The sequence below is a fragment of the Colletotrichum fioriniae genome, assembly GCF_027942845.1.
Source record: "Colletotrichum fioriniae strain IMI 355084 chromosome Unknown scaffold_3, whole genome shotgun sequence".
Classification (NCBI taxonomy): domain Eukaryota; kingdom Fungi; phylum Ascomycota; class Sordariomycetes; order Glomerellales; family Glomerellaceae; genus Colletotrichum; species Colletotrichum fioriniae.
The window spans coordinates 3,645,767-3,664,483 of NW_027076839.1; the positions used below are offsets into that span (position 1 = coordinate 3,645,767).

At 52.8% G+C, this 18,717-nt stretch overlaps 4 protein-coding genes across 4 annotated transcripts; 1 reads left to right on the forward strand and 3 right to left on the reverse strand.

Moving 5' to 3' along the window:
* Positions 1-4,517: 4,517 nt before the first annotated feature.
* N0V96_003870 (uncharacterized protein) lies at positions 4,518-6,401 on the forward strand (the record flags this gene model as incomplete). Its single annotated transcript, XM_053190468.2, has 1 exon — positions 4,518-6,401. One exon carries the CDS (start codon positions 4,518-4,520, stop codon positions 6,399-6,401), a length of 1,884 nt encoding a protein of 627 aa, XP_053051877.2.
* A 1,739-nt stretch (positions 6,402-8,140) lies between these two features.
* ebp2 (rRNA-processing protein EBP2) lies at positions 8,141-8,936 on the reverse strand (the record flags this gene model as incomplete). The annotated part of the gene is made up of 2 exons (XM_065756960.1): positions 8,141-8,822; positions 8,929-8,936. 2 exons carry the CDS (start codon positions 8,934-8,936, stop codon positions 8,141-8,143), a joined length of 690 nt encoding a protein of 229 aa, XP_065614727.1.
* A 3,006-nt stretch (positions 8,937-11,942) lies between these two features.
* cyn1 (Cyanate hydratase) lies at positions 11,943-12,482 on the reverse strand (the record flags this gene model as incomplete). The annotated part of the gene is made up of 2 exons (XM_065756961.1): positions 11,943-11,978; positions 12,048-12,482. 2 exons carry the CDS (start codon positions 12,480-12,482, stop codon positions 11,943-11,945), a joined length of 471 nt encoding a protein of 156 aa, XP_065614728.1.
* A 1,281-nt stretch (positions 12,483-13,763) lies between these two features.
* AIM6 (Altered inheritance of mitochondria protein 6) lies at positions 13,764-14,738 on the reverse strand (the record flags this gene model as incomplete). Its single annotated transcript, XM_053190465.2, has 2 exons — positions 13,764-14,679; positions 14,734-14,738. The coding sequence occupies 2 exons, from the start codon at positions 14,736-14,738 to the stop codon at positions 13,764-13,766; spliced, it is 921 nt and encodes a 306-aa protein (XP_053051874.2).
* Between the last annotated feature and the right edge of the window lie 3,979 nt (positions 14,739-18,717).

Sequence of the window (18,717 nt, forward strand, 5' to 3'; positions counted from 1 at the left end):
CCTGCTGTCTAGTACTCCGTACCTACCAGGCAGGTTCGAATTCATTTGGAGACCTGAGGGGTGGAGGGCAGGTCCAGCAAGCGGCGGGCTCCTTCCAAGAGTCTTCCCTGTACGAATGAATAGGTACGGAATACATGCAAGGCGGCGAAGGCCCCGCCCTCCCTGCCGTCCGTCCCTCTGTTCTTGTCGGGCGGGAGGTAAACGGGAAGGCGTTCCCTCAGGTCCTCTTTGGTGCCTGCCTTGCCTGCCATGCCTGCTACGCCTGCCCCGTGCCTGCAAGACTAAAATTTATTGTTGATATTGAAATTGGCACATGGCACTCACCTCATGGCTGCATCTGTGCCCTGGCGGTGCGATCTCTTCTCTAACAGACCATGACCTCACCGCTTCCGAACCCAGGGCACACTCGGGCTTCAGCCTTCACGAAAACGACGCTCCGAGGAATGCAATCTCGCACCAATATGTGTGTTGGATCTGGGACAAGTGCCGTTCGCTGACGATTGCTGAAGACAACCTACCTATGGTGGGGCACATTCCCTCCCAACTCACCTGTGTCAGTTGTACCTATCTGTCACCGTAGGTACGGAGTACGTGCCTGTGGAATTCCCTGCGGACCTGATGTGAGACTCACACTGCCAACCTAAGGTACCTAATGCCACGGCAACACCACACCCAGTGACAGTTGGGAAAGTTGGGAAAGTACCGAGGCAATGGGCGCGGGAATGCAAATGATGACTCTCTGCTGTCCCTGAAACGAGCACTCCGAGATACAACCCAATCCCAAGGCAAGGCATCATGGAGATTCAGCAGTAAGGTACGGAGTACCTATGAAGGGTGAGATACAGTAAAGTAAGGTAGACTAGGTACTCCCTACGCCGTAACAAAAGGTGAGATAAACATACCTTATGAGAGCTCGGTGTTTGATCAGTCCAAGCAATCAGAGATAAGGATGGTGTAAGCTGCCAACATCAAACCGGACCAGCAACAAGTAGTGCGAACGGTCGTCGCATCTGCCACCTCTCCTACTCTCCCGTCGCCACACAGACTCGATAAACTCTCCCCAGCTCTTTGTCTCGTTCAGGCTTGTCAGGGTATCCTGTCTAGCAGCAGCCGAGAGCTCACGACACATGCAATACACGGTCGTTCATGCACTAGGCCCGTAGACGGCAGCTTTCTCAGCTCCCAATTTCGCATCACCAACGGGTAGACCACTTGGCTGCCTTTGCTTTTTCTTCTTTTCATTCCGTTCCTTCCATCAATGTTCCACGTTCCACCTTTGCACACTACAATGGCGTTTTGGATCGCGTTGGTGTGTTCATGTCTTGATCTTTCCTCAGTCCACCCTCTCAATGCAAATACTACGCGTACAATGCAATCACAGCCGGCACAGACTGCTTGCTTGCTAAGCTACGCAATGTGGCAGAACTGCGTCGCTATCACCTTTCAACCAACTACCTTTGGTGGAGAAGGACTGACGTGCAGGTTGATGCCTGCCGCCTGGAAAATAGCAGGGGCCCCACGAAATGTCCGAATGAGTAACGAAGTACCTAACACAACCGTGACCGTGAGTGAGCACTCAGGCCACTCGCCCCGGCGGTATTGACCCGAGCCGACGGCTCACGAACCGGGAGGCGGCAGGGAACAGCGCTAGAAACGGCCATGGCTACGGAGTACTGTCTACTGTACGACGACAGTAGTAAATGCAGAGTGATTCGTACCTTGTGAGGGACAAAAGATTGAGCAGGGGAACAGTAGAGTCGCTTCGAGGAACAAAGAGAATGCTGAGGTTCCTGGAGGCTGAAAGAGGAGGCGTGTTCCGGGCTCATGGAAAAGAGAGGGTCAAAAGACGGTGAAGGGATCGGTGGTGGGTGGTGGTGTTGGAATGAGCGGGAGCTAGCCGCACCTGGAGGTACCTTACCTTGGATACCTACCTTGTGGGCTTGCTTGTCTGGCAGTGCAAAGGTACGGGTGTACGGATACATGGACTTCGATCCTCAGAAGATGGACATGCGATTTGTCAGGGTCTCTTCCCCCCCGAGTAGAAGCAAGGCCGAATGCGGCCGAGTGGCGGGTGTTGGATGGCAGGTACAGCGGCGCGGCGTGACCGGTATCTGATGTGGTGTCTTTGCCTTCCACTTGCCTGCCCGATGCGGAACGAACCTTCCATTCGGTGCTTGGGCCTGTACGTAGGTTGATACTTTGAGGTTCATGAGACTCGACGGACTCGGATCATTGCGACGTGGAGAGATGATGCAGTTCGAGTCCCCATGACTGTCTTGGGTAAAGTCAAGTCAAGTCAACATTGTATTCCTGTGATGTTGGATCCGAACTGAGGAGAGGGCTTGGCTGGATGGTTGTGAATATATGCATGCAGCAAGATGTAATTTGACTGTCCGGTGTCGCTCCCCTACCAACGGCGAATGGTGATTTTGCCTCACGATGTCTCAAACAATCCGTCCGCTGGATGGGAACTCGGAGAGCTGGCAGTCGCGTCAGAATATTGGCCCGGTCGGACTCTGTCCGGCCGAGGGAGCATCGCAAGATCGGTTGCGATTATATAAGCTGCATGATACCAAGCTGCGTCGAGGAGTATCCGTTCAGAGTGTCAAGGCCAAGAAAGGGCTGATCCAAGGAATCAGGTAGAAGGGCGTCGGGAAACGGAAGGATATAATCGGTTTACTACCGTCCATGTTCACGTAAGGTTGAGGTGCTGTTAAATCTCACCGCGTTTGCCCTCACAAAATCGGACAATCGTGGCTCGACTACGGGCATAGATGGCTGGGGTTCTCTGCCGCGGGCAGCGCACTTATTCATTTGCCTTCCCTTACCTCAGGGCACTTGCCTACCGGTACCTTACCCAGCTTGATGCCATCCACCTTAGCGATTCCGTATGGTGATTCCCTGCCCTTTACCTGCCCCCTTCCTGTCCGTGGGCTCCATCACCACAGTTGTTGCCCATTTTTACCGCCAATCAACCTAGGTGCCGTGTCTGCCCTACTTGACATACCTAGGTATCGCCCCCATGGCCCAAGGCCAAGTGCAATTGGGTGTGCTGTTGCGTCTTTGCCCAGCCCCGTCTGCCAGCCCACCTACCTTAGGATGCACCCGAGGCTCAGGTCGTTCCTAGCTTCGCTGTACATTGAACGATTGAGCAGGTTGCCAAAGGTAGAGGCAGGTAAGGTAACATATATGAGCTACACCAAACCAATAAGTAGCAAGAGGGCCTATCACCTGCCACCTGCCTCCTCAATACACTACACCTCCGAATCTACGCAGTGAGGTATTGTGTGCTGTGTGCGCTCCGCTATTCCAAGGACTGTGCTTGGTATTGTCCATGTGTGAGACGGGGAAGCGCCCTGTGTACCTTTCCCTTTCGTCCAAGGGCGTCGCTGGCCGCTACTGGTACCTACCTACGTTGTTGCTGAGGTGCTGTTGTTAGGTGCCCAGTTGTGTGATGAGGTGCGTCCCAGTCCTGTTGGACCCTGCTGGCTGGTGCCGGTGCTGGTGCTGGGCTGGGCTGCCTGACCGGGCTGGACTGGGCCAACACTGCACAAATCTCGCGTACGTGCGGACCTGATGCATCCATCCTCATCGTCTGCTTCTCCTCTTCCCTCTGCCCCTTCTTCCTCTCCTCCTCTTTTTTTCCCCTACTCCTTCTCTTCCCAACCTCCCCTCGTCGTCGCTGCTTGTCCCGCTCTTCATCCTCACCTTCTCGCATCGAGCGTCGAGCGTCATCGCACGCATTGTCTCGCTGCTATCGCTGCATGCCAGACCTCGCTTCCACTTTGCGTGCATCCGTCTTGTCTCTCGGCCCAGGCTTTTAGTTCCTGCTCCTTTTGGCTTTGGCTGACGCTGCCACTGCCATTTCACAGCACCATCCGAGTCACGCTTCCGGGTGTCGGTCCTGAAACACAACCAAACCAATCCATCACCCTTTACCCTCCACCGTCTTTTCGCCGCTACATCGCACCCTCTTCCTCACTCCTGCGACTCTTCTCTTCCTACAACAAACTACTACCATCCCCTCCCGCCTCCTTTGGTTCCATTAAACCAAACGCTTGTCTTCGGAAACGACCGCGACCAAGAAGAAACAACAAGCCTTGCAACGCTGCTCTATCGTACCTCCGACCCTCGCACTGCACGAGACTACTACTACTACCACCACCACCTACCATCGAATCGAGACGAGTCCGCTCACGCACGATCCGGTCCAATCCAACCCAATTCTCATACACACCCACACAACATTATCGCCACCCTCGAGCGACCCCAACCCCAAACTTCGACTCCTTTCTCCTCATTTTGCTCTTCACTCGGCACACCACGAGATTCATCATCGGCCCATCAACCTGTTGAGCGAGCACGAATCAACATACTACTTCTTTCAAACCTGTCAAAGGGGCCACCCAAGCTGGAAGGGATTTGTCACATTCGCACCTTTCCACGGCTGCACTGCCTGGCCCCATTCGACTTGAATAACCCTTGAATCCATCTCGTCGTCTTACCCGTCATTCAAGATGAGAGAAGTCAATTTCAGTATCCCAAACGTCAACAAGGCGTCGGTCGGCATCACCACCGCCCTCTACGACAGACGAGCTCTCGACTGCACCTCTACCCTTCCTCTCATCAACTCTCTCAACCATCTAGCCTATCTCACCACATCCTCGGCTCGCATCCGCGATATTCTCACCGTCGACGGCGGCATCGAGCGCTTAGTATGCATCCTAAAACGCGGTCGGAGCAAGGACATGATGGATATGTGGAAGTGGAACTTGGCCTTCCAGTGCGTCGTCAACATTGGTGTCAGGGGCACTGAGAACGTCCGCACCAGGGTTGTCGAGGCCGACATGGTCCCCGTCATTGCTACCATCCTCGACAACTACATCAAAGTCACTGAGAAGTGCAGAGACAAGTCGGACGACAAGAGCAAGGACCATCACCATCGTCACAGGAGCCACGAACACCGCAGTGTACACAAGGCTCCGTCCTTCACCAACAGATCCACCCGAACAGAAGTTGATCAAAGGGCCTCTAGACGCCAGGCCCCTCCTCCTTCCATCGACGTTTCTGCGACCTACGCAGGCTCCTCGTCCTCGAGCTCCGCAGTCGATCAACAAAACACCGAGTCCACACCCACTCCACCCCAGTATCCGCTGGCGTCCTCTGCGGAGCGGCCTGCATTCCCTGCTCACCGTCACCATCATCACCACCACCACCATCATTATCGTGCCGCCGAGGCTCGCCATGCCGTTGCATCTCCCTCTCGTCAGGTTGTTCAGCCGTTGGCACCCGCCGTACCTGCCACTGAAACAATGGAGGGCTTTGTCAGACCTGTACGCGATGCCGACCGTCTTGCGTCGATGATGACTTTTGGCAACGCAAATTTGGTCTCGCAGCCGTCTTCCCCCACAACTCCCCTGCCGCCTCCACAGATGCGCTCTCCCACCGTCCGGCCTACTTCGGGACTTGCACCAACGAATCGCTCCCGTCGCCGTCCTTCCATCCGTCACCAAAACTCCACCGTCGACTCGGATGACTTGGTTGGAGATGACGCGCCATCCGACGAGTCTCCGGATGCTGAAATGTCGGGCACTGGCACTGAGATTCAGTCTGCCGTTAACATCCAAGATATCACCATGGAAGAGGGAGATAGCATCCTGGCTGGCTCTACCACAATGGATCTGAATACCCCGACTGTGTCAGAAACTCAGGATACTGGAGCCTTCAACATCACACATCGCGGACCTGTGGAGACTAGCAACACCGTTGCTACGACGCCAGCCCCTGTACCTGCCATCGGATTGTCACCTAACCGCCCCACCATGGTCACACCTCCTCAGCCGGCCATTCCCAACGCCAGCGTTCCCCGGTATCTCCTTGACCGACAATTTGTACCCAACGCCCAGATGCTTGCTGCCATGCCGCGTGAAGAAGACGTCTTGATGTCCCTTCAGTTGCTTGCATATGTCTCCAAGTACTGTGGCCTGCGGTCGTACTTCCAAAAGAGCCACTTGGTCCCAAGGCTCAAGATTGGAAAGGAACTCCGCTATCTGGACGGCGAGGACGCTCTCAAGGAGCAAGCTGAAGATGAAGAGCTGGAGGAGGAGTTCTTGTTGCCCAACGACTTCAACATTTTCCCCTTAGTCGAGAAGTTCACAGTCCGACACCACAGCACGGACATGCAATACTGGGCTGGCGTCGTCATGAGAAATCTGTGCCGCAAGGACGACACCCGTGGAGGCATCCGCCAGTGTGCATACTATCAGTGCGGCAAGTGGGAAGAGTTCACCCGCCAATTCGCCAAGTGTCGCCGCTGCCGCCGCACCAAGTACTGCAGCAAGGAGTGTCAAAAGAGTGCATGGGCTTTCCATCGTCACTGGTGCGTGGCCGCGACGCAGTGATCCATACCACTCAGTGCTCCACAACGTTCGACTATACCCCGGAAAGCGCCTTCGGAGGCGCGATGTTTATAATACGGATTCTTTGCCGCCCGCAAGTGGCACAGCATTGCACAGCACAGCGTTTTTTCAAATGCATGGCGTTTCCCTCGATACCACTGGTCTTTCAGCAGCATATTCAGGTCCGGCATTGGGTGCTTGCCATCCATGGTGACGGCATGACTCCCCTTTATTCCAGGACGATATATCCTCAGTTTTTCCTCAGCCTCGCATGCCCTACACGGAACAGACTGCTCAAGTCATGGGCAAGGCACTATTCTCTCGACTGTACCCATACGTTCTCTCCAATGTGTTCGAGGTCGACGGGCTTCAATCGGCAAATGTCGTCGTTATTCCCGCCACGATTAGCATGGGACAGCAGACGGCCTCTCGGGAAGGTTTGGACGGTAGCACACGCATCCGACAAACTGTTGAAGGCGGCATACGGAACATTCAAAACTACCAAAATTATGTCCCGCAAGGCTATCAATGCGGCACGGAGACGGTCTTTATGTCACGGATTTACATTTTCTTGGTCTCGGGCTAATGGGTTGGTGAAGCCCACAACGGAAGGATGGAGATGATGGGTACATTGGCGGCTCACTTGGATTGAGAGAATGCATAGGCCGCCCGAGATAGATGGCAGCATAGTATCCTCTGGGGTACTTGTGTCAATCCCTCTGAAGTAGGATAGCACGAGTAGAGAGGAAGGCTTTGCGCAATGCTCCAGGAGTACATATTCCGAGTAGCAAGCGAGGATGATGTACGTATTGTTATGAGAGATCAACCACTATAATGTCAGAATTTATGCGGTCTTTCGAACCCACTGCCCGTATCGCTGTTGTGCACCAATCCTGCCAATGGGAGGTGGTGATGATGTACAATGCTACGCCTCTTGCGACGAGAAGTTGATTCAAAGCTGTCAGGGCTGAACTCTCAGCTTCTTTGGCGCGTTTGCTAGAAAGTTTATCGCGTACCGTCCACATGGAATTGGGACGAAGCTAATTTGAACTTTTTGGGATACCTCTTCCACAGTCTATGCTGACCAGCTGGTCAGTGAAGGATGACGGAGCCTTTTGGGACACATTAATACAAGGAGACGAGGAAGGAAGTGGCATTCGATGCTTCCATTGAATATCAAAGGTCACTGGAGAGTGAATGAATCATTTCGTTTGTGGATTACCATCGAACCCGAGGGGTATTCGCTCCTCCGTTCTTAGTTTTTTGCTTACAGACTTTCCTCCTTCCAGCCCCCTCTCTAACCCCTATTTTTTACGCTACAGAAAACAGCAATTTCCTTCTTTTCTCCGTTACTTATTCATGGCCTTTCTCCTGTTCTTACCCGGTCGCTGTTGGGGCTTCTTGCCGACGCCGCCCTTCATGCGCTTGGCGTTGAACCCGCTCAGGTCGCCGGAGCTCACGGCGTCGCCCGACTTTGCGTGGCGCTTCTTTCCGCCGAAGCCGTACTTTTCGTTCTTCTTGGACCGCTTGGCGTTGACGCCGCTGCCAGATCGGCCGCCGTCGCGACCGCCGCGCTTGCCATCCGAATTGGTGTGGCTCTTGATCTCGTTATCGACGCCGACGTCGAAGAGATCGGCCTCGCGCGTCTCGAGGTTGGAAGAGTTTTCTTGACGTTCTGTGTTGGGGATAGTTAGTGACCGGTTCGGACTGGATCCAGTTCCTGAAGCAAGCAGCTAGCAGCATTAAGGAGGGGGGGTTAACTTACTCCTCTTGAGTGTCTTGATCTTTTCGAGCGTATCCTTCTTGGCCTTTTGGCGCTCCTGCAACTTGGCGACCTGCACTTGCTTGCCAAACTTCTTGAGGTCTCTGAGCTTTCTCGCCTCGGCGGCAGCCTTCTTGGAGCTGGCCTCCTCGATAAGCTTGGCCTTGACCTTCTCCATCTGTCCGTCATCCTTGACCATCTCCGCAAAGTAGTCCTTGGGGCGGGAAAATGGGGTGCCCTCCTTGATCAGAAGCGCGCGGCCCTTGCGCGCGGCCTCGAGAGACTGCGAGAGCAGGGCGAGCTCGCGCTGGAGATCGTCCTGGGCGTCGGGGACGGCCTCGGCGGTGGGTTTGGAGGAGACGACGGTCATGTGCGACGTGAAGGATGCTGTGGAGGAGGTATCGATGCGAATGCGGTTCAGGGAGGCCAGGAGAGCGGCCTTGTTATTGATGGTGAGCTTGGTGTGGGGGATAATGTCCTCGAGATCCTCGTCGTCGCCTTCGAGATCCGACATGGGAACGTCGTCCTCCTCGGGGTCAACCTCTGAGTCCTCCTCATCTGATTCGCCGTCCTTCTCATCGATTTCTGTCGGTGTCTTGGTAGCTGTCTTGGCCTTCTTGGACGGGCGCTCGATCTTTGCTTCCATCTCGATATCGGAATCGCTGTCGCTGTCTGTGTCGTCCAATGCTTCGATGTCGAGCTATATAACGCGTGTCAGAAACCTATCTGGGAGTCCCGAAGTTTGCGCGAGGTGAGAGGAGCACGAACCTTGTCATCCTCTTCTTCATCGTCCTCTTCGTCGTCCTCTTCTTCGTCCGAGTCGGCATCCTCAAAGTCTGCATTCAAAGTGATCCCACCCTCAATGGAGATAACAGAGGCATCGTCTTCTTCCTCTTCGTCCTCCATCTCCTCGTCATCGTCATCCTCTTCAACACCATTGTTCTTCTTTTTCTTCTTCTCTTGCTCCTTGGCGGCTTCGCGGTGCTTCGCCTTGATCTTGCGCTCTTCCTTAACCTTACGAAGGTCGATGCCCTTCTCGGCCGCTAGCGCAAGCTTAAGTTTGGATTTGGTAACCATGGCTGCAGTCAATATCTGGAGTGCACTGATATTGGGTTGATCGCAAAACTATGCTGGTTCAACACTCTCTACGGTCGGGTTGCGGTAACGTGGGGAGGGTCCTCAGAAAAAATGTCGATTGAAAATAATTCTGCCGCTTTGGTGATCCACTCAGTTGAGGCGGTCAGGCGTGGTGGTGGGGTCGTTCTCCATAGTGGGTATGACCCCTGGCTTGGTAAGCAGCCATTGGTCAACCATTTTTCGTCGAGATCTTCAACATCGTCTTGAGATCATTTCCACCGCAATGGTTACAACGAAACCGGACACAGTTGACAAGGAACTTGATGAATCTGCCGCCAACTCAGCTCCATGAGTATAATTATCAGTCAACTTTAGCCATCATTTGAACAGAGAGTGAAGCAGCGGACTCAACGGTTCAGAAGCTCGGACGTTCCGAAAAGGGAAGCGTCACCCACACTTTTGTGGTTTATATTGTGTTCAAATACTCCTTTTTACCACATACGACCATACCCATTGGAAAACTCGGGATCCCGTCCGCTCTCCCATAGATAAGCCAATGAGGGCCGGATTAGTAGTTGGGTCGGTGACGACCAGCGAATACCTGGTGTTGTATGTTTTTTGTATCTTTCGCATCGTGTGTGTCTTTCTACTCAGTGAGGCAATTGTCTGCTTATTGGTAGACAGTAGTTTGATTCTCAGTGATGGTGCTCATGGCTATTAACAACAATGGGTCATTTGGTCTATATCCTTAACATAGAATGCATACTCCCCGTATGCTTTTAGATAGTAGGTATGGCTTTGACAGGGATTGGTAGTAGTCTTAAGAGAGGAGTAATGTCTAACTAAGAGTTGCCCGGAAGTTGGTCTATATTTGTGCTATATGGACTTTGTGACCATTATCCTCTACGTATCATACGCATAGCTATGAAAAGTGTTGCTGGACACCGTAATGACTGAGACTCTTAAGAAGAAGAACATGCTTCTGAGCCAACCAAAATTACCGGGCATGTTCACGGTCGTTCGGGCTGGGATGTAGGCTTAAGTGTGTTGTATTGAACTCGTGTTTTGGTAGTCAAGAACGAAGCCTGGACTGTGGTATGGCAGAGACGGAGGAATTAACCCCGGAATCCTCATGACGATGAGTTCTTGTTGCGGTCTGTCCAATGATATGACGCATTCGCTCAAAGCCACCCCATCGCTGCCAGACTGGCCTGGCTCTATGGCCTATATCTTCGTTGAGAGGTTGAGGGAATTTGATCGCTGCCGTTGGTACCAGAACTGGGTTTGACGTCGATTTTGCAAGTGTTGGTCGGGGTCTCCATTTCAGCTGCCTGGGGTTTGTCATGGGGCTAGAGTGTCTCTTGACTTGGTATTGAAGGCATAGAATGACATGTCCGGGTCTGTTTCTTTGGCAGAGGACGATCGACGTATGCCTTGGTCCTGTACTGTAGAGATGGACACAAAATACCAAGGTCTCAAGGATATCCCACTCGCTTTTATACCAGCGATTCCTCTCTTCTGTGGCAACAGTGCTGTTCAACTCCATGGCGGCCGCATTGGTTAGTGTGATGCAGTTGCACTGTTCCTACACAGCGCCCAAATCACACAAGAACGAGCGGATGACTTATCCGAGACGCTACTGATGACTTCCCAAGTCAAGCACGAGAGCCGGATGTTTGCTGCAAGAGCTTGGACTCTTTGACTGGGAAACCGGCAAGACCCATTTAAACATCATTATTGTCAACGCCACCACATTCTAGATGAATGAAGGCTAGCCTTCGTCAAGTTCACCACAGCGGCAAACAGAAAAACTTCACCTCCTTTACCAGATTACTAGGCTGGACTCTTTGAGCCCTGCAACACCTTTGTTATGCCCGAGACAGCAATAACGCATATAATACAGTACTGAGCTAGGGGTTTATCACTTGGCAATATTTTCGGCCAGACGTACCGACTAAGTGCAGGAGAACTACAAAGCCTGCGTTCCAGCGCAACTAAGTCAGGTTGTGCAAGACTCCTCCGGACGGGAATAGCACCGAATGACAGTGTCAGAGACAAAGGGCCAACAGAAGGTTGAACAGGGGTGTATGGAAGAAAGACGATATTGTGCCAGCACAAGTCTTTTGAGTAGAAATACTTGGCCTTCATTCCTTGAGCAGCTGAGACTGAACGAGTCCCTTTTATGCCGACTACTAGCTGCTCTACCAAATCCAGAAGCTTCCTGATAATGTCGATCGTTAGATGTATAGACTGCGACCACTGACCATTGAAGGGTATGCTTCAATTACGAGTACTCGCCCAGTGGCTGGCTATAGCTGCTTTTGGCTAGTCAGGTGACCAAAGCAGGGGAAATTCAAAGACATCGAGCCCGGCGATGCTTCATAACTGGGCCAAGGGTCGCAACTGGCTGTTCCACTTGCATCATCTCTCCACCACTTTGGCCTTTCATTGGATCTGACATTGAATAGCAGGCCAACACCGTAGGCGAAGGTATGCTATATCGAACGGAGCCTAAAGTAACACAGTCGCGTGTCTGTAGATTGAATATCTTGGGGAATCGAATGACTGCCATCCTTTTCTTATGTACATTGCCACTAAGCCGAAACTCCTCGCTTCCAAACCAGCAGCTGACGACAAGCGTGATAAGAGGTAATCCTGTTCACGTTGCTCATTCATTTGCCGCTTCTCCTTACTATATTCAATAACTACATGGAGCTCTCTAGAAGCGGGTGAAGGGAAGCCTATCATCCAAGTCAGTCTTCACGTTCAAAGCCACGAAGCACCAAGTACAAGAAGCAAAGAAATTGTACATACCATTTGCCCTTGAGCGTGATGACAACCCACGGGCTCCCAGCCTCATCAATTTCCTTTTCAACCTTTGTGTTGAAGCAAATCGCACTCATAATGCCGTCGCCAAACTTCTCGTTCATGACGGCCTTATAGGCGTACCCGTAGTTTTGCACAATCTCATACAGGCGGTAGATGAGCGGCTCGACAGGCGGCATGGGCCCGGCCCGGCCGCGGTCGGGGTAGTTGTTCAGCTGCTTCAAGTTCGCGGCCTGGATTCCGAGGAGCTCAGACAGCTTCTGGACGTCCTCTTCCGAAGCCTGGACCTGACCGTAGAAGATGCCCGCAATGGCAACTTCGCTACGGCCGAGATGCTTGGCGATTTCCTCGAACGTGAGCCCAGCTGACGCCTTGGCGTCAAAGAGGACCTGGGAATGAGGCGGGAGACGATCCGCCATGGAGGGCTAATTGGTTCTTAATTAGTGATTGAGAAACTTCGTCGCCATTGGGCTTCACTATTCCCATATGACTCCGTCACTCACATCGAGACTTGCGAGCTGTCCAGACATTGTGATATACAGACTGAAGTGCCGGCCGGTAGTGGAATTGAATGTGATGAAACCAATGCCAAGGATAGAGTTCAGAAAAGAGTTCGTCTAATCGAGATGAGATGAGATGAGATGAAATAGGACAAGGTATCTGCTTTGAGTCCTTGTATGTGCAACAATGTACGATTGAATTAAAGAAGGAAACGTCGACGAACACCCGCCTTAAATCTTCAAGACGTGGTATTGCGGGCAGGTATTTCATCCGGACGTCATGCATCTAGATCGCCCAAAGACATTGCGGGGTCGTGAGCTAAGAGAAACATCAGTCTAAGTTGCGTCGTCCTGTTCGCTGTTGCCGAGGCCTCCCCGCCGGAGAAAACACGGTATTTCGGCTTCAAAGGCAAAAACCGATGCACCATAAATCGCCTGCAAATCCCGACCAGAGTATGATGACTAATAGTCATTGTCATTCTAGTAACTTTTGTCTATCTTAACTAAGGTATCCGGGCAAAACCCGTCTCGGCACACACGGCGGTGGCCGGGCGGAAGCTTGCTAAGCCATCGCACCCGAGTCTTGGCACGGATCGGAGTCGGTGAGCTCGGCTGTTATCGCCCGGCCCGCTCCAGAAGCGATGTGTTGATTGCAATGCAACTTTCGCCCAACCATTCATTCATTGTACGTATGCTACTACCCCGTCAATGCCCTGCACGCTCCTTTCTCCGTGTATAACAGCTTTGCCACTTAAACACCTTTTAGTTATGGGTACGCCCAAAGTTTCCAATGTTTCCAAGGCTACTTCAAGTAGTCACATGTGAAAAATGTTCTTGGAGGAGTCGTACTACCCGAGGAAGTTGTTGATCTGGACAAATTTGTATGTCGGTTTTGGGTAGCATTGTGCGATGGCCGATGGATTTTTGGCCAGCCGTCATTAGGGGATCGGTAGGTGGTTGTGATGTTTATATCGTATTCTCCCAACATCGAGTGCCTCGGTTCTTGAGAACGGACATGCCATTTCGAGCAGGGAGATTGCTCCCGCCAACATTCCAGATATTTTCGACCAGCTAGCGTGGCTCTGACTCCAGAGACGGGGGTGTGCCTCTGGAGGAGCTCATGCTATCATGCGTTGTCGTAATTGGTAGCGGTTTGATGGTTTGGTTTTGTGTACACCATTGTGCACAAGCCCTATCCGGTTAGGCTGGTATCGTGGAGTTGCCGGTTAGCCGTTTCCACCCCTTGAGATCCCATTCCCTTCTGGCGCCTTTGAGATCATCCACATTCAGGATGTCAACGCCCTCTTGAACGAGCACATCCCATACGTGGTTTCTGATGCTGATTGGCCATGCTGGGAGGTCCCAGTACCGAACCATCAAGCCGCGAGAATGGGCCTCTTTGATTTGCGCTCTCAGTTTCGCCATTTGGCCCTTTGATAGGTCACCAAACCAAACGGTGCCGAGCGCCTTCTTGAACGATACGCTCGTGTAAAAGGAATTGGTCAGATCGAAGTTATGACGGTCCAGGTTCAGGAGGGGAGCGTCGAAGAACGTGTCCCTGTAGGTTGAGTTTTCGACGACCATATCGAAAGGAGTGTTGCCCGTCCCGACGACGGTGATAGGCCCATAGTGGACTTTGCCATCGATGACTTTGCTTAGCCAGCCTCGCTCTCGCAAGGGCTCCAACTGACGAACCACCTCCGGCCAGGTCTCTGGGCCGTTGGTCTTCAAATCCACCAACAGAACCATGGTTTGATCTGGGCTTGCCTCATAAATGCCCCGAGGCGATTCCTGTGTGATGTTTCCCAGGTCCGCATTCCTTTCCTCAAGCAGACGAACGAGGGGGTCTACGTAGAGACTCGTGAAGGTGTTCTTCTGACGCAGAGACCACTTGTTGTGGCCAACGAATAATTCGGTGTCCATGAGCCATACGTCTGCCTCAATGCCAATGCATCCTGCCTGGAGAGCGTCATAGATGGGTCTCTTTCTCCAGTAATCATTATGAGAGTGGCATGGAATTGGCTCAACGATGCTCGCGCTTTCAAACTGTTCGGATGCCGTATCCCAGACCTCGCGGGCTACGAATAGTACCAGGTTAAGAAGGACGAATATCAAGCTGAGACCCAAAGTTAGCCTGGGAATCAAATCTTACGCCATTCGCAACACTTACAGCATCGCCAACCAAACAGCGCCGCACATGATGAAGGATCGTTTCCGTGTCCATGGTTTCGGTATCATGTACGCAGGAGGGAGCAATCCATCTTCGGAAGTGAAACTCTCAGCTGGTGTTGGCGGGACTTCGATTTCGCCTTCATTTGCGGCGTCTGCTTCCTCGGGGGAGTCTCTGTAACGAGGTATCGTGTTGCTGTTTCGGGACCAGAATTGGCGGAAGCGATCACGCACTGCGTCGATGCTGGCGCTCTTTGTAGTAGACATTTCGAATAGGTCTTATGCTCCAGCTAATATGATCGACAATGGGTCGGAGACCGAGGCGCCCGATCAGAGAGAAGAAGAAGAGGCCGTCGGATGGTTGCTCTTTATCTCTAGAGCATATCGTGGCAAAGGACGAGGGTTCGTAGACTGTGAGTCTGGGCTGCGGCAGTGCTATTGTACGGCAAGCCGTTTTCCAAGCCCGTCAGACAGGCTGTACGGCACTTCGAGGTAGGAGGATAGATAAGTATGCAGTATGAGGTTCAGGCAGTGGTGTAAAGGGCACAAAGAGGATAACAACAAAGGCAAGAGCGAATAAGTCTGGACGTTTGCGGACGAGGCAAAGAGTGAAGGACTGCGGGAGAGAGACACCAAATATAGCGGGATCTAGTAAAGTGGCTGTTGGCTTGGCTTGCTGCCTGCTTTAAGAGGGGGACACTGGAGCTAAAGATCACCGCAAGGTAAGGTAGGTAACAAGGTCGGGTACCTCAGGGCGAGGTAAGGACAGGGCGGAATGGGGTAAGGATATAAAGGTTAAAACGGCAAGTAGATCCGAGCATGGTTAGGGATGGATGCTGGGGTAGGGACGGCGGTTGAGAACAGACTTTGGGAAGGAGCTGAGAGGGTCTGAGAGCGAGATGGACAGACAGTGAGGCACATAGGAAAGTCGGAGGAACGGGGGCTAGGGGAAGGAGGAGAATGAGAGAGAGTCAGTGAGCTGAATGAGGGCGTGAGTGAGCGACAGAGAGAAAACGGACAAGACGCCGTGCTGTGGATGGGACACGGGTCTAGTGTCTGGCATATGGTTCCAGAAGATGTGATGTCTCCAGTTGTGTGTGAGCACGAGTGTGTGTGAATGACTGGGTGGTTCATGAGCAGTAGCATCTACGGCGGCAGCAGCAGCAGTAGCGGTACATGGATTCCATGCTAGGCACAACAAGCTAAGGTACTTGGTTGGGGAGAAAGGGGACTAATGCTAGTCAGTGGGCGGCGTATTCAAGCATTTCCAAGTCATCCATGTCCTGTCCTGTCCCACGTCCGTAAAAGGGACTAAGACTAAGAAAGTCTTTCAGGAGCTTAGCTAGCCCCAAGACGGTGGGGGGCGCGGGACCCGAGGGAGTGTTTCTGGCGCCTGTTTTGTTTGTGTTTGTTACCCTGGCGAAGGGGGGGTGTTGGTTCAGGCCCAGGGTCAATCAGTGTAAGGAAGAGTAAATGCGATCATGGGCTTCAGGGACAACGGTATCTGAATGTGTGGATAGTCTTGGCCAGGCAGCAGAGATATGTATCGTGTCATGTCAGTGGTTGTATGCACGGTCAGAGGCCACGAAGCAAGGATCGTCATCCATTGTGTCCACGGCGAGTGACGACGACCACGACAACAGTGCCACGGAGAATAGGCAGGGCAGAGAAAGTGAGGCAAAGAAAAAGAGACAGAGAGAGAGAAAGTGTGTGTGTGGGTGAATGAGAATGAGAGACTATTCTCAGGCCTGGGGTCAAGTGTCGAATGTCGACCATGAAAGTAGCGTGTCGAGGTAGCGCATGGGCGATGACTCTGTGACCAGTGGAAAAGCGCACCAAGGTCCCATTGTCGTTAGTCGCAAAACAAGAGGCCAACAACTAAGGTTATTCGGCATGCCTCTCTCAAACCAAACCTGTCGTGTCGGAATGCCTCAGTCGAATGGCGAAAGAGAGTCGACGAGGGTCTGGCCGACGGGGAAATCCCTGCCCTCTGGCGTTCCCGAGGCCCAGGTACCTTGTAGTTGCTTCCGGCCCCCTCTCCTCCTGGAGTAGTGTAGGTATTTGTACAGACCCTGAGACCCCTCATCCCAGCCGCTTTCCTCGACACTTCTTGCCTCTGCAGACGAGGCACAAGGGAAACATGAGGTGCCAAGGAAAAGTCAGTGCGGAAGTTCAAAGAGTAATGAGGTTGGAAGCCGCAAGAACGAGCTACTTGGAGATTGGTTGGAGGCTTGGCACAGGAGACAGCAGCGATCCTCCAGCTGAAAGGAACGAAAAAAGAATTTGGGGAAGAGAGCGAAGGGGTTCTGGCCGTGGATCTCCAATCCGGTCCAGCAGCTGCGCCTTCTGCTACCAATACGAACATCTCAGTGGTCAATGACCGTCGTGCAAAGTTGCCCGCTGTGGCTACCGATGAACCTCAGGTAAGAAACCTGGGTACCTTGGTGGAGCACCTCAGAACCTGGTTTACTACGTACTTCATTCATCGTTCTCCCCCCGGTGCCTAGGTACGAAGTACCTTGTATCTGTAGACTAAGTCAAGCGGCGTAGATACTTACCTCCGTGGAGAAGTCATGTTCCCCGCCGTGGCATCCCCCCGCAGTTGGACACATTGAAGTTTGAACCCAGTTGAGCAAGTCACAGGAACGCCGTATGCCGCACGCCACACCTCACGAGAGTGAGACTGGACGGACTTTCGCTTCCTCAACGCTGAGATGGTCCGTGCTAAGCCAGTACCGGCTTAGAGACGGCGTGCTCCATGTTCTGGGCCTCACTCCCGTCTCTCACCTCTCACCTCTCAAATCCTTCCCTCCCAATCATGCCAACGTCCCTCCTTCTCGTTTTCTCTTTCTGCTTCTCATCTGGCCTGCCGCCTCTACCTACACAGTAGGTAGGTACCGGTAGGTGCTCCTCTGCTCGCGGCTTTGACTTGGAAGCCATACTCTTTCAGGCACGTGGCGCAGCTGATAGGCGGATTAACTTCCATTTAAACAACCAAGAGAAACCAGCTAGTAACATTAAATCCCTCTTGCCCTCGTGCCCGGTCTTCACGGTGTACTATCTATCTACCTATGTCACGCGCATCATTCATACCTTAATGTACTTAGGTAGAGCACCGGCCCCCAGTGCCGTTCCCGAGAGGTTTCTTACCTATGTGCGGTCTAAAGAGTCCGCGATCGTCCCAGACTGGATAAGACTGCGCTAGGCCACTACCTTAGCCTCCTTAGGTGGTATCCCCATAAAATCCTGGCCCTCCACCAAACTTCAGGGCCAGCCCAGAACAACCTATTACAAATGCCCTCGTTTCCTCGTGGGCTACCTTGGTTCATGGCATCCCGCCGACTTGCCAGCCTTGGTAGATATGGATTTTAAGTGCTCCAAGGTAGGGCAGCGTGGCGCGCGTGGGTGGCTTCTTGCATTGCTTATTTGTGTACGCCGTACGGACAAGAAACTTCGGCCACCGCGCCTCGAGCCGGAGGCAAGGCGTTTTTGGCCAAGTCTAGCTGCGATCTGTCAGTACTCCGTACCTCAGCCACACTAACATACACAGTACATGTGGTGGTTTTTTTTTCCGGCTTTACAGGCGCAAAAGATCGACCTTAACGGGATCAGGCTTTCAAGGGAAATCACACGATACATAGTACATACACGCTCGTGTTGGCCGTGGGCCCATCGCGGCATCGCCCCAGAGCATGACTGATCGGGACATTCCCATGGGTCGCGCGGACGGCGGCACGTCCGAGCCTCCGTTTCCCGCCCAAAACCAGAAACACCAGCCATCCATCCATCAGCCATGCCTGCACGGAGCGTTTCTGACCTGACTGTGATCATGGGCTGACTGCCTGACTGATGGACACCCACTCACTGGTGCCGACATCAAGTCTGGAAAAAGTAATGGAAAGAAAGTAGGCATTTAGTAGAACGCTCAGCGTAATCGTCTACGTACGCAAATCATCAGCCGTCGATACTGACTGAGACACGTCCG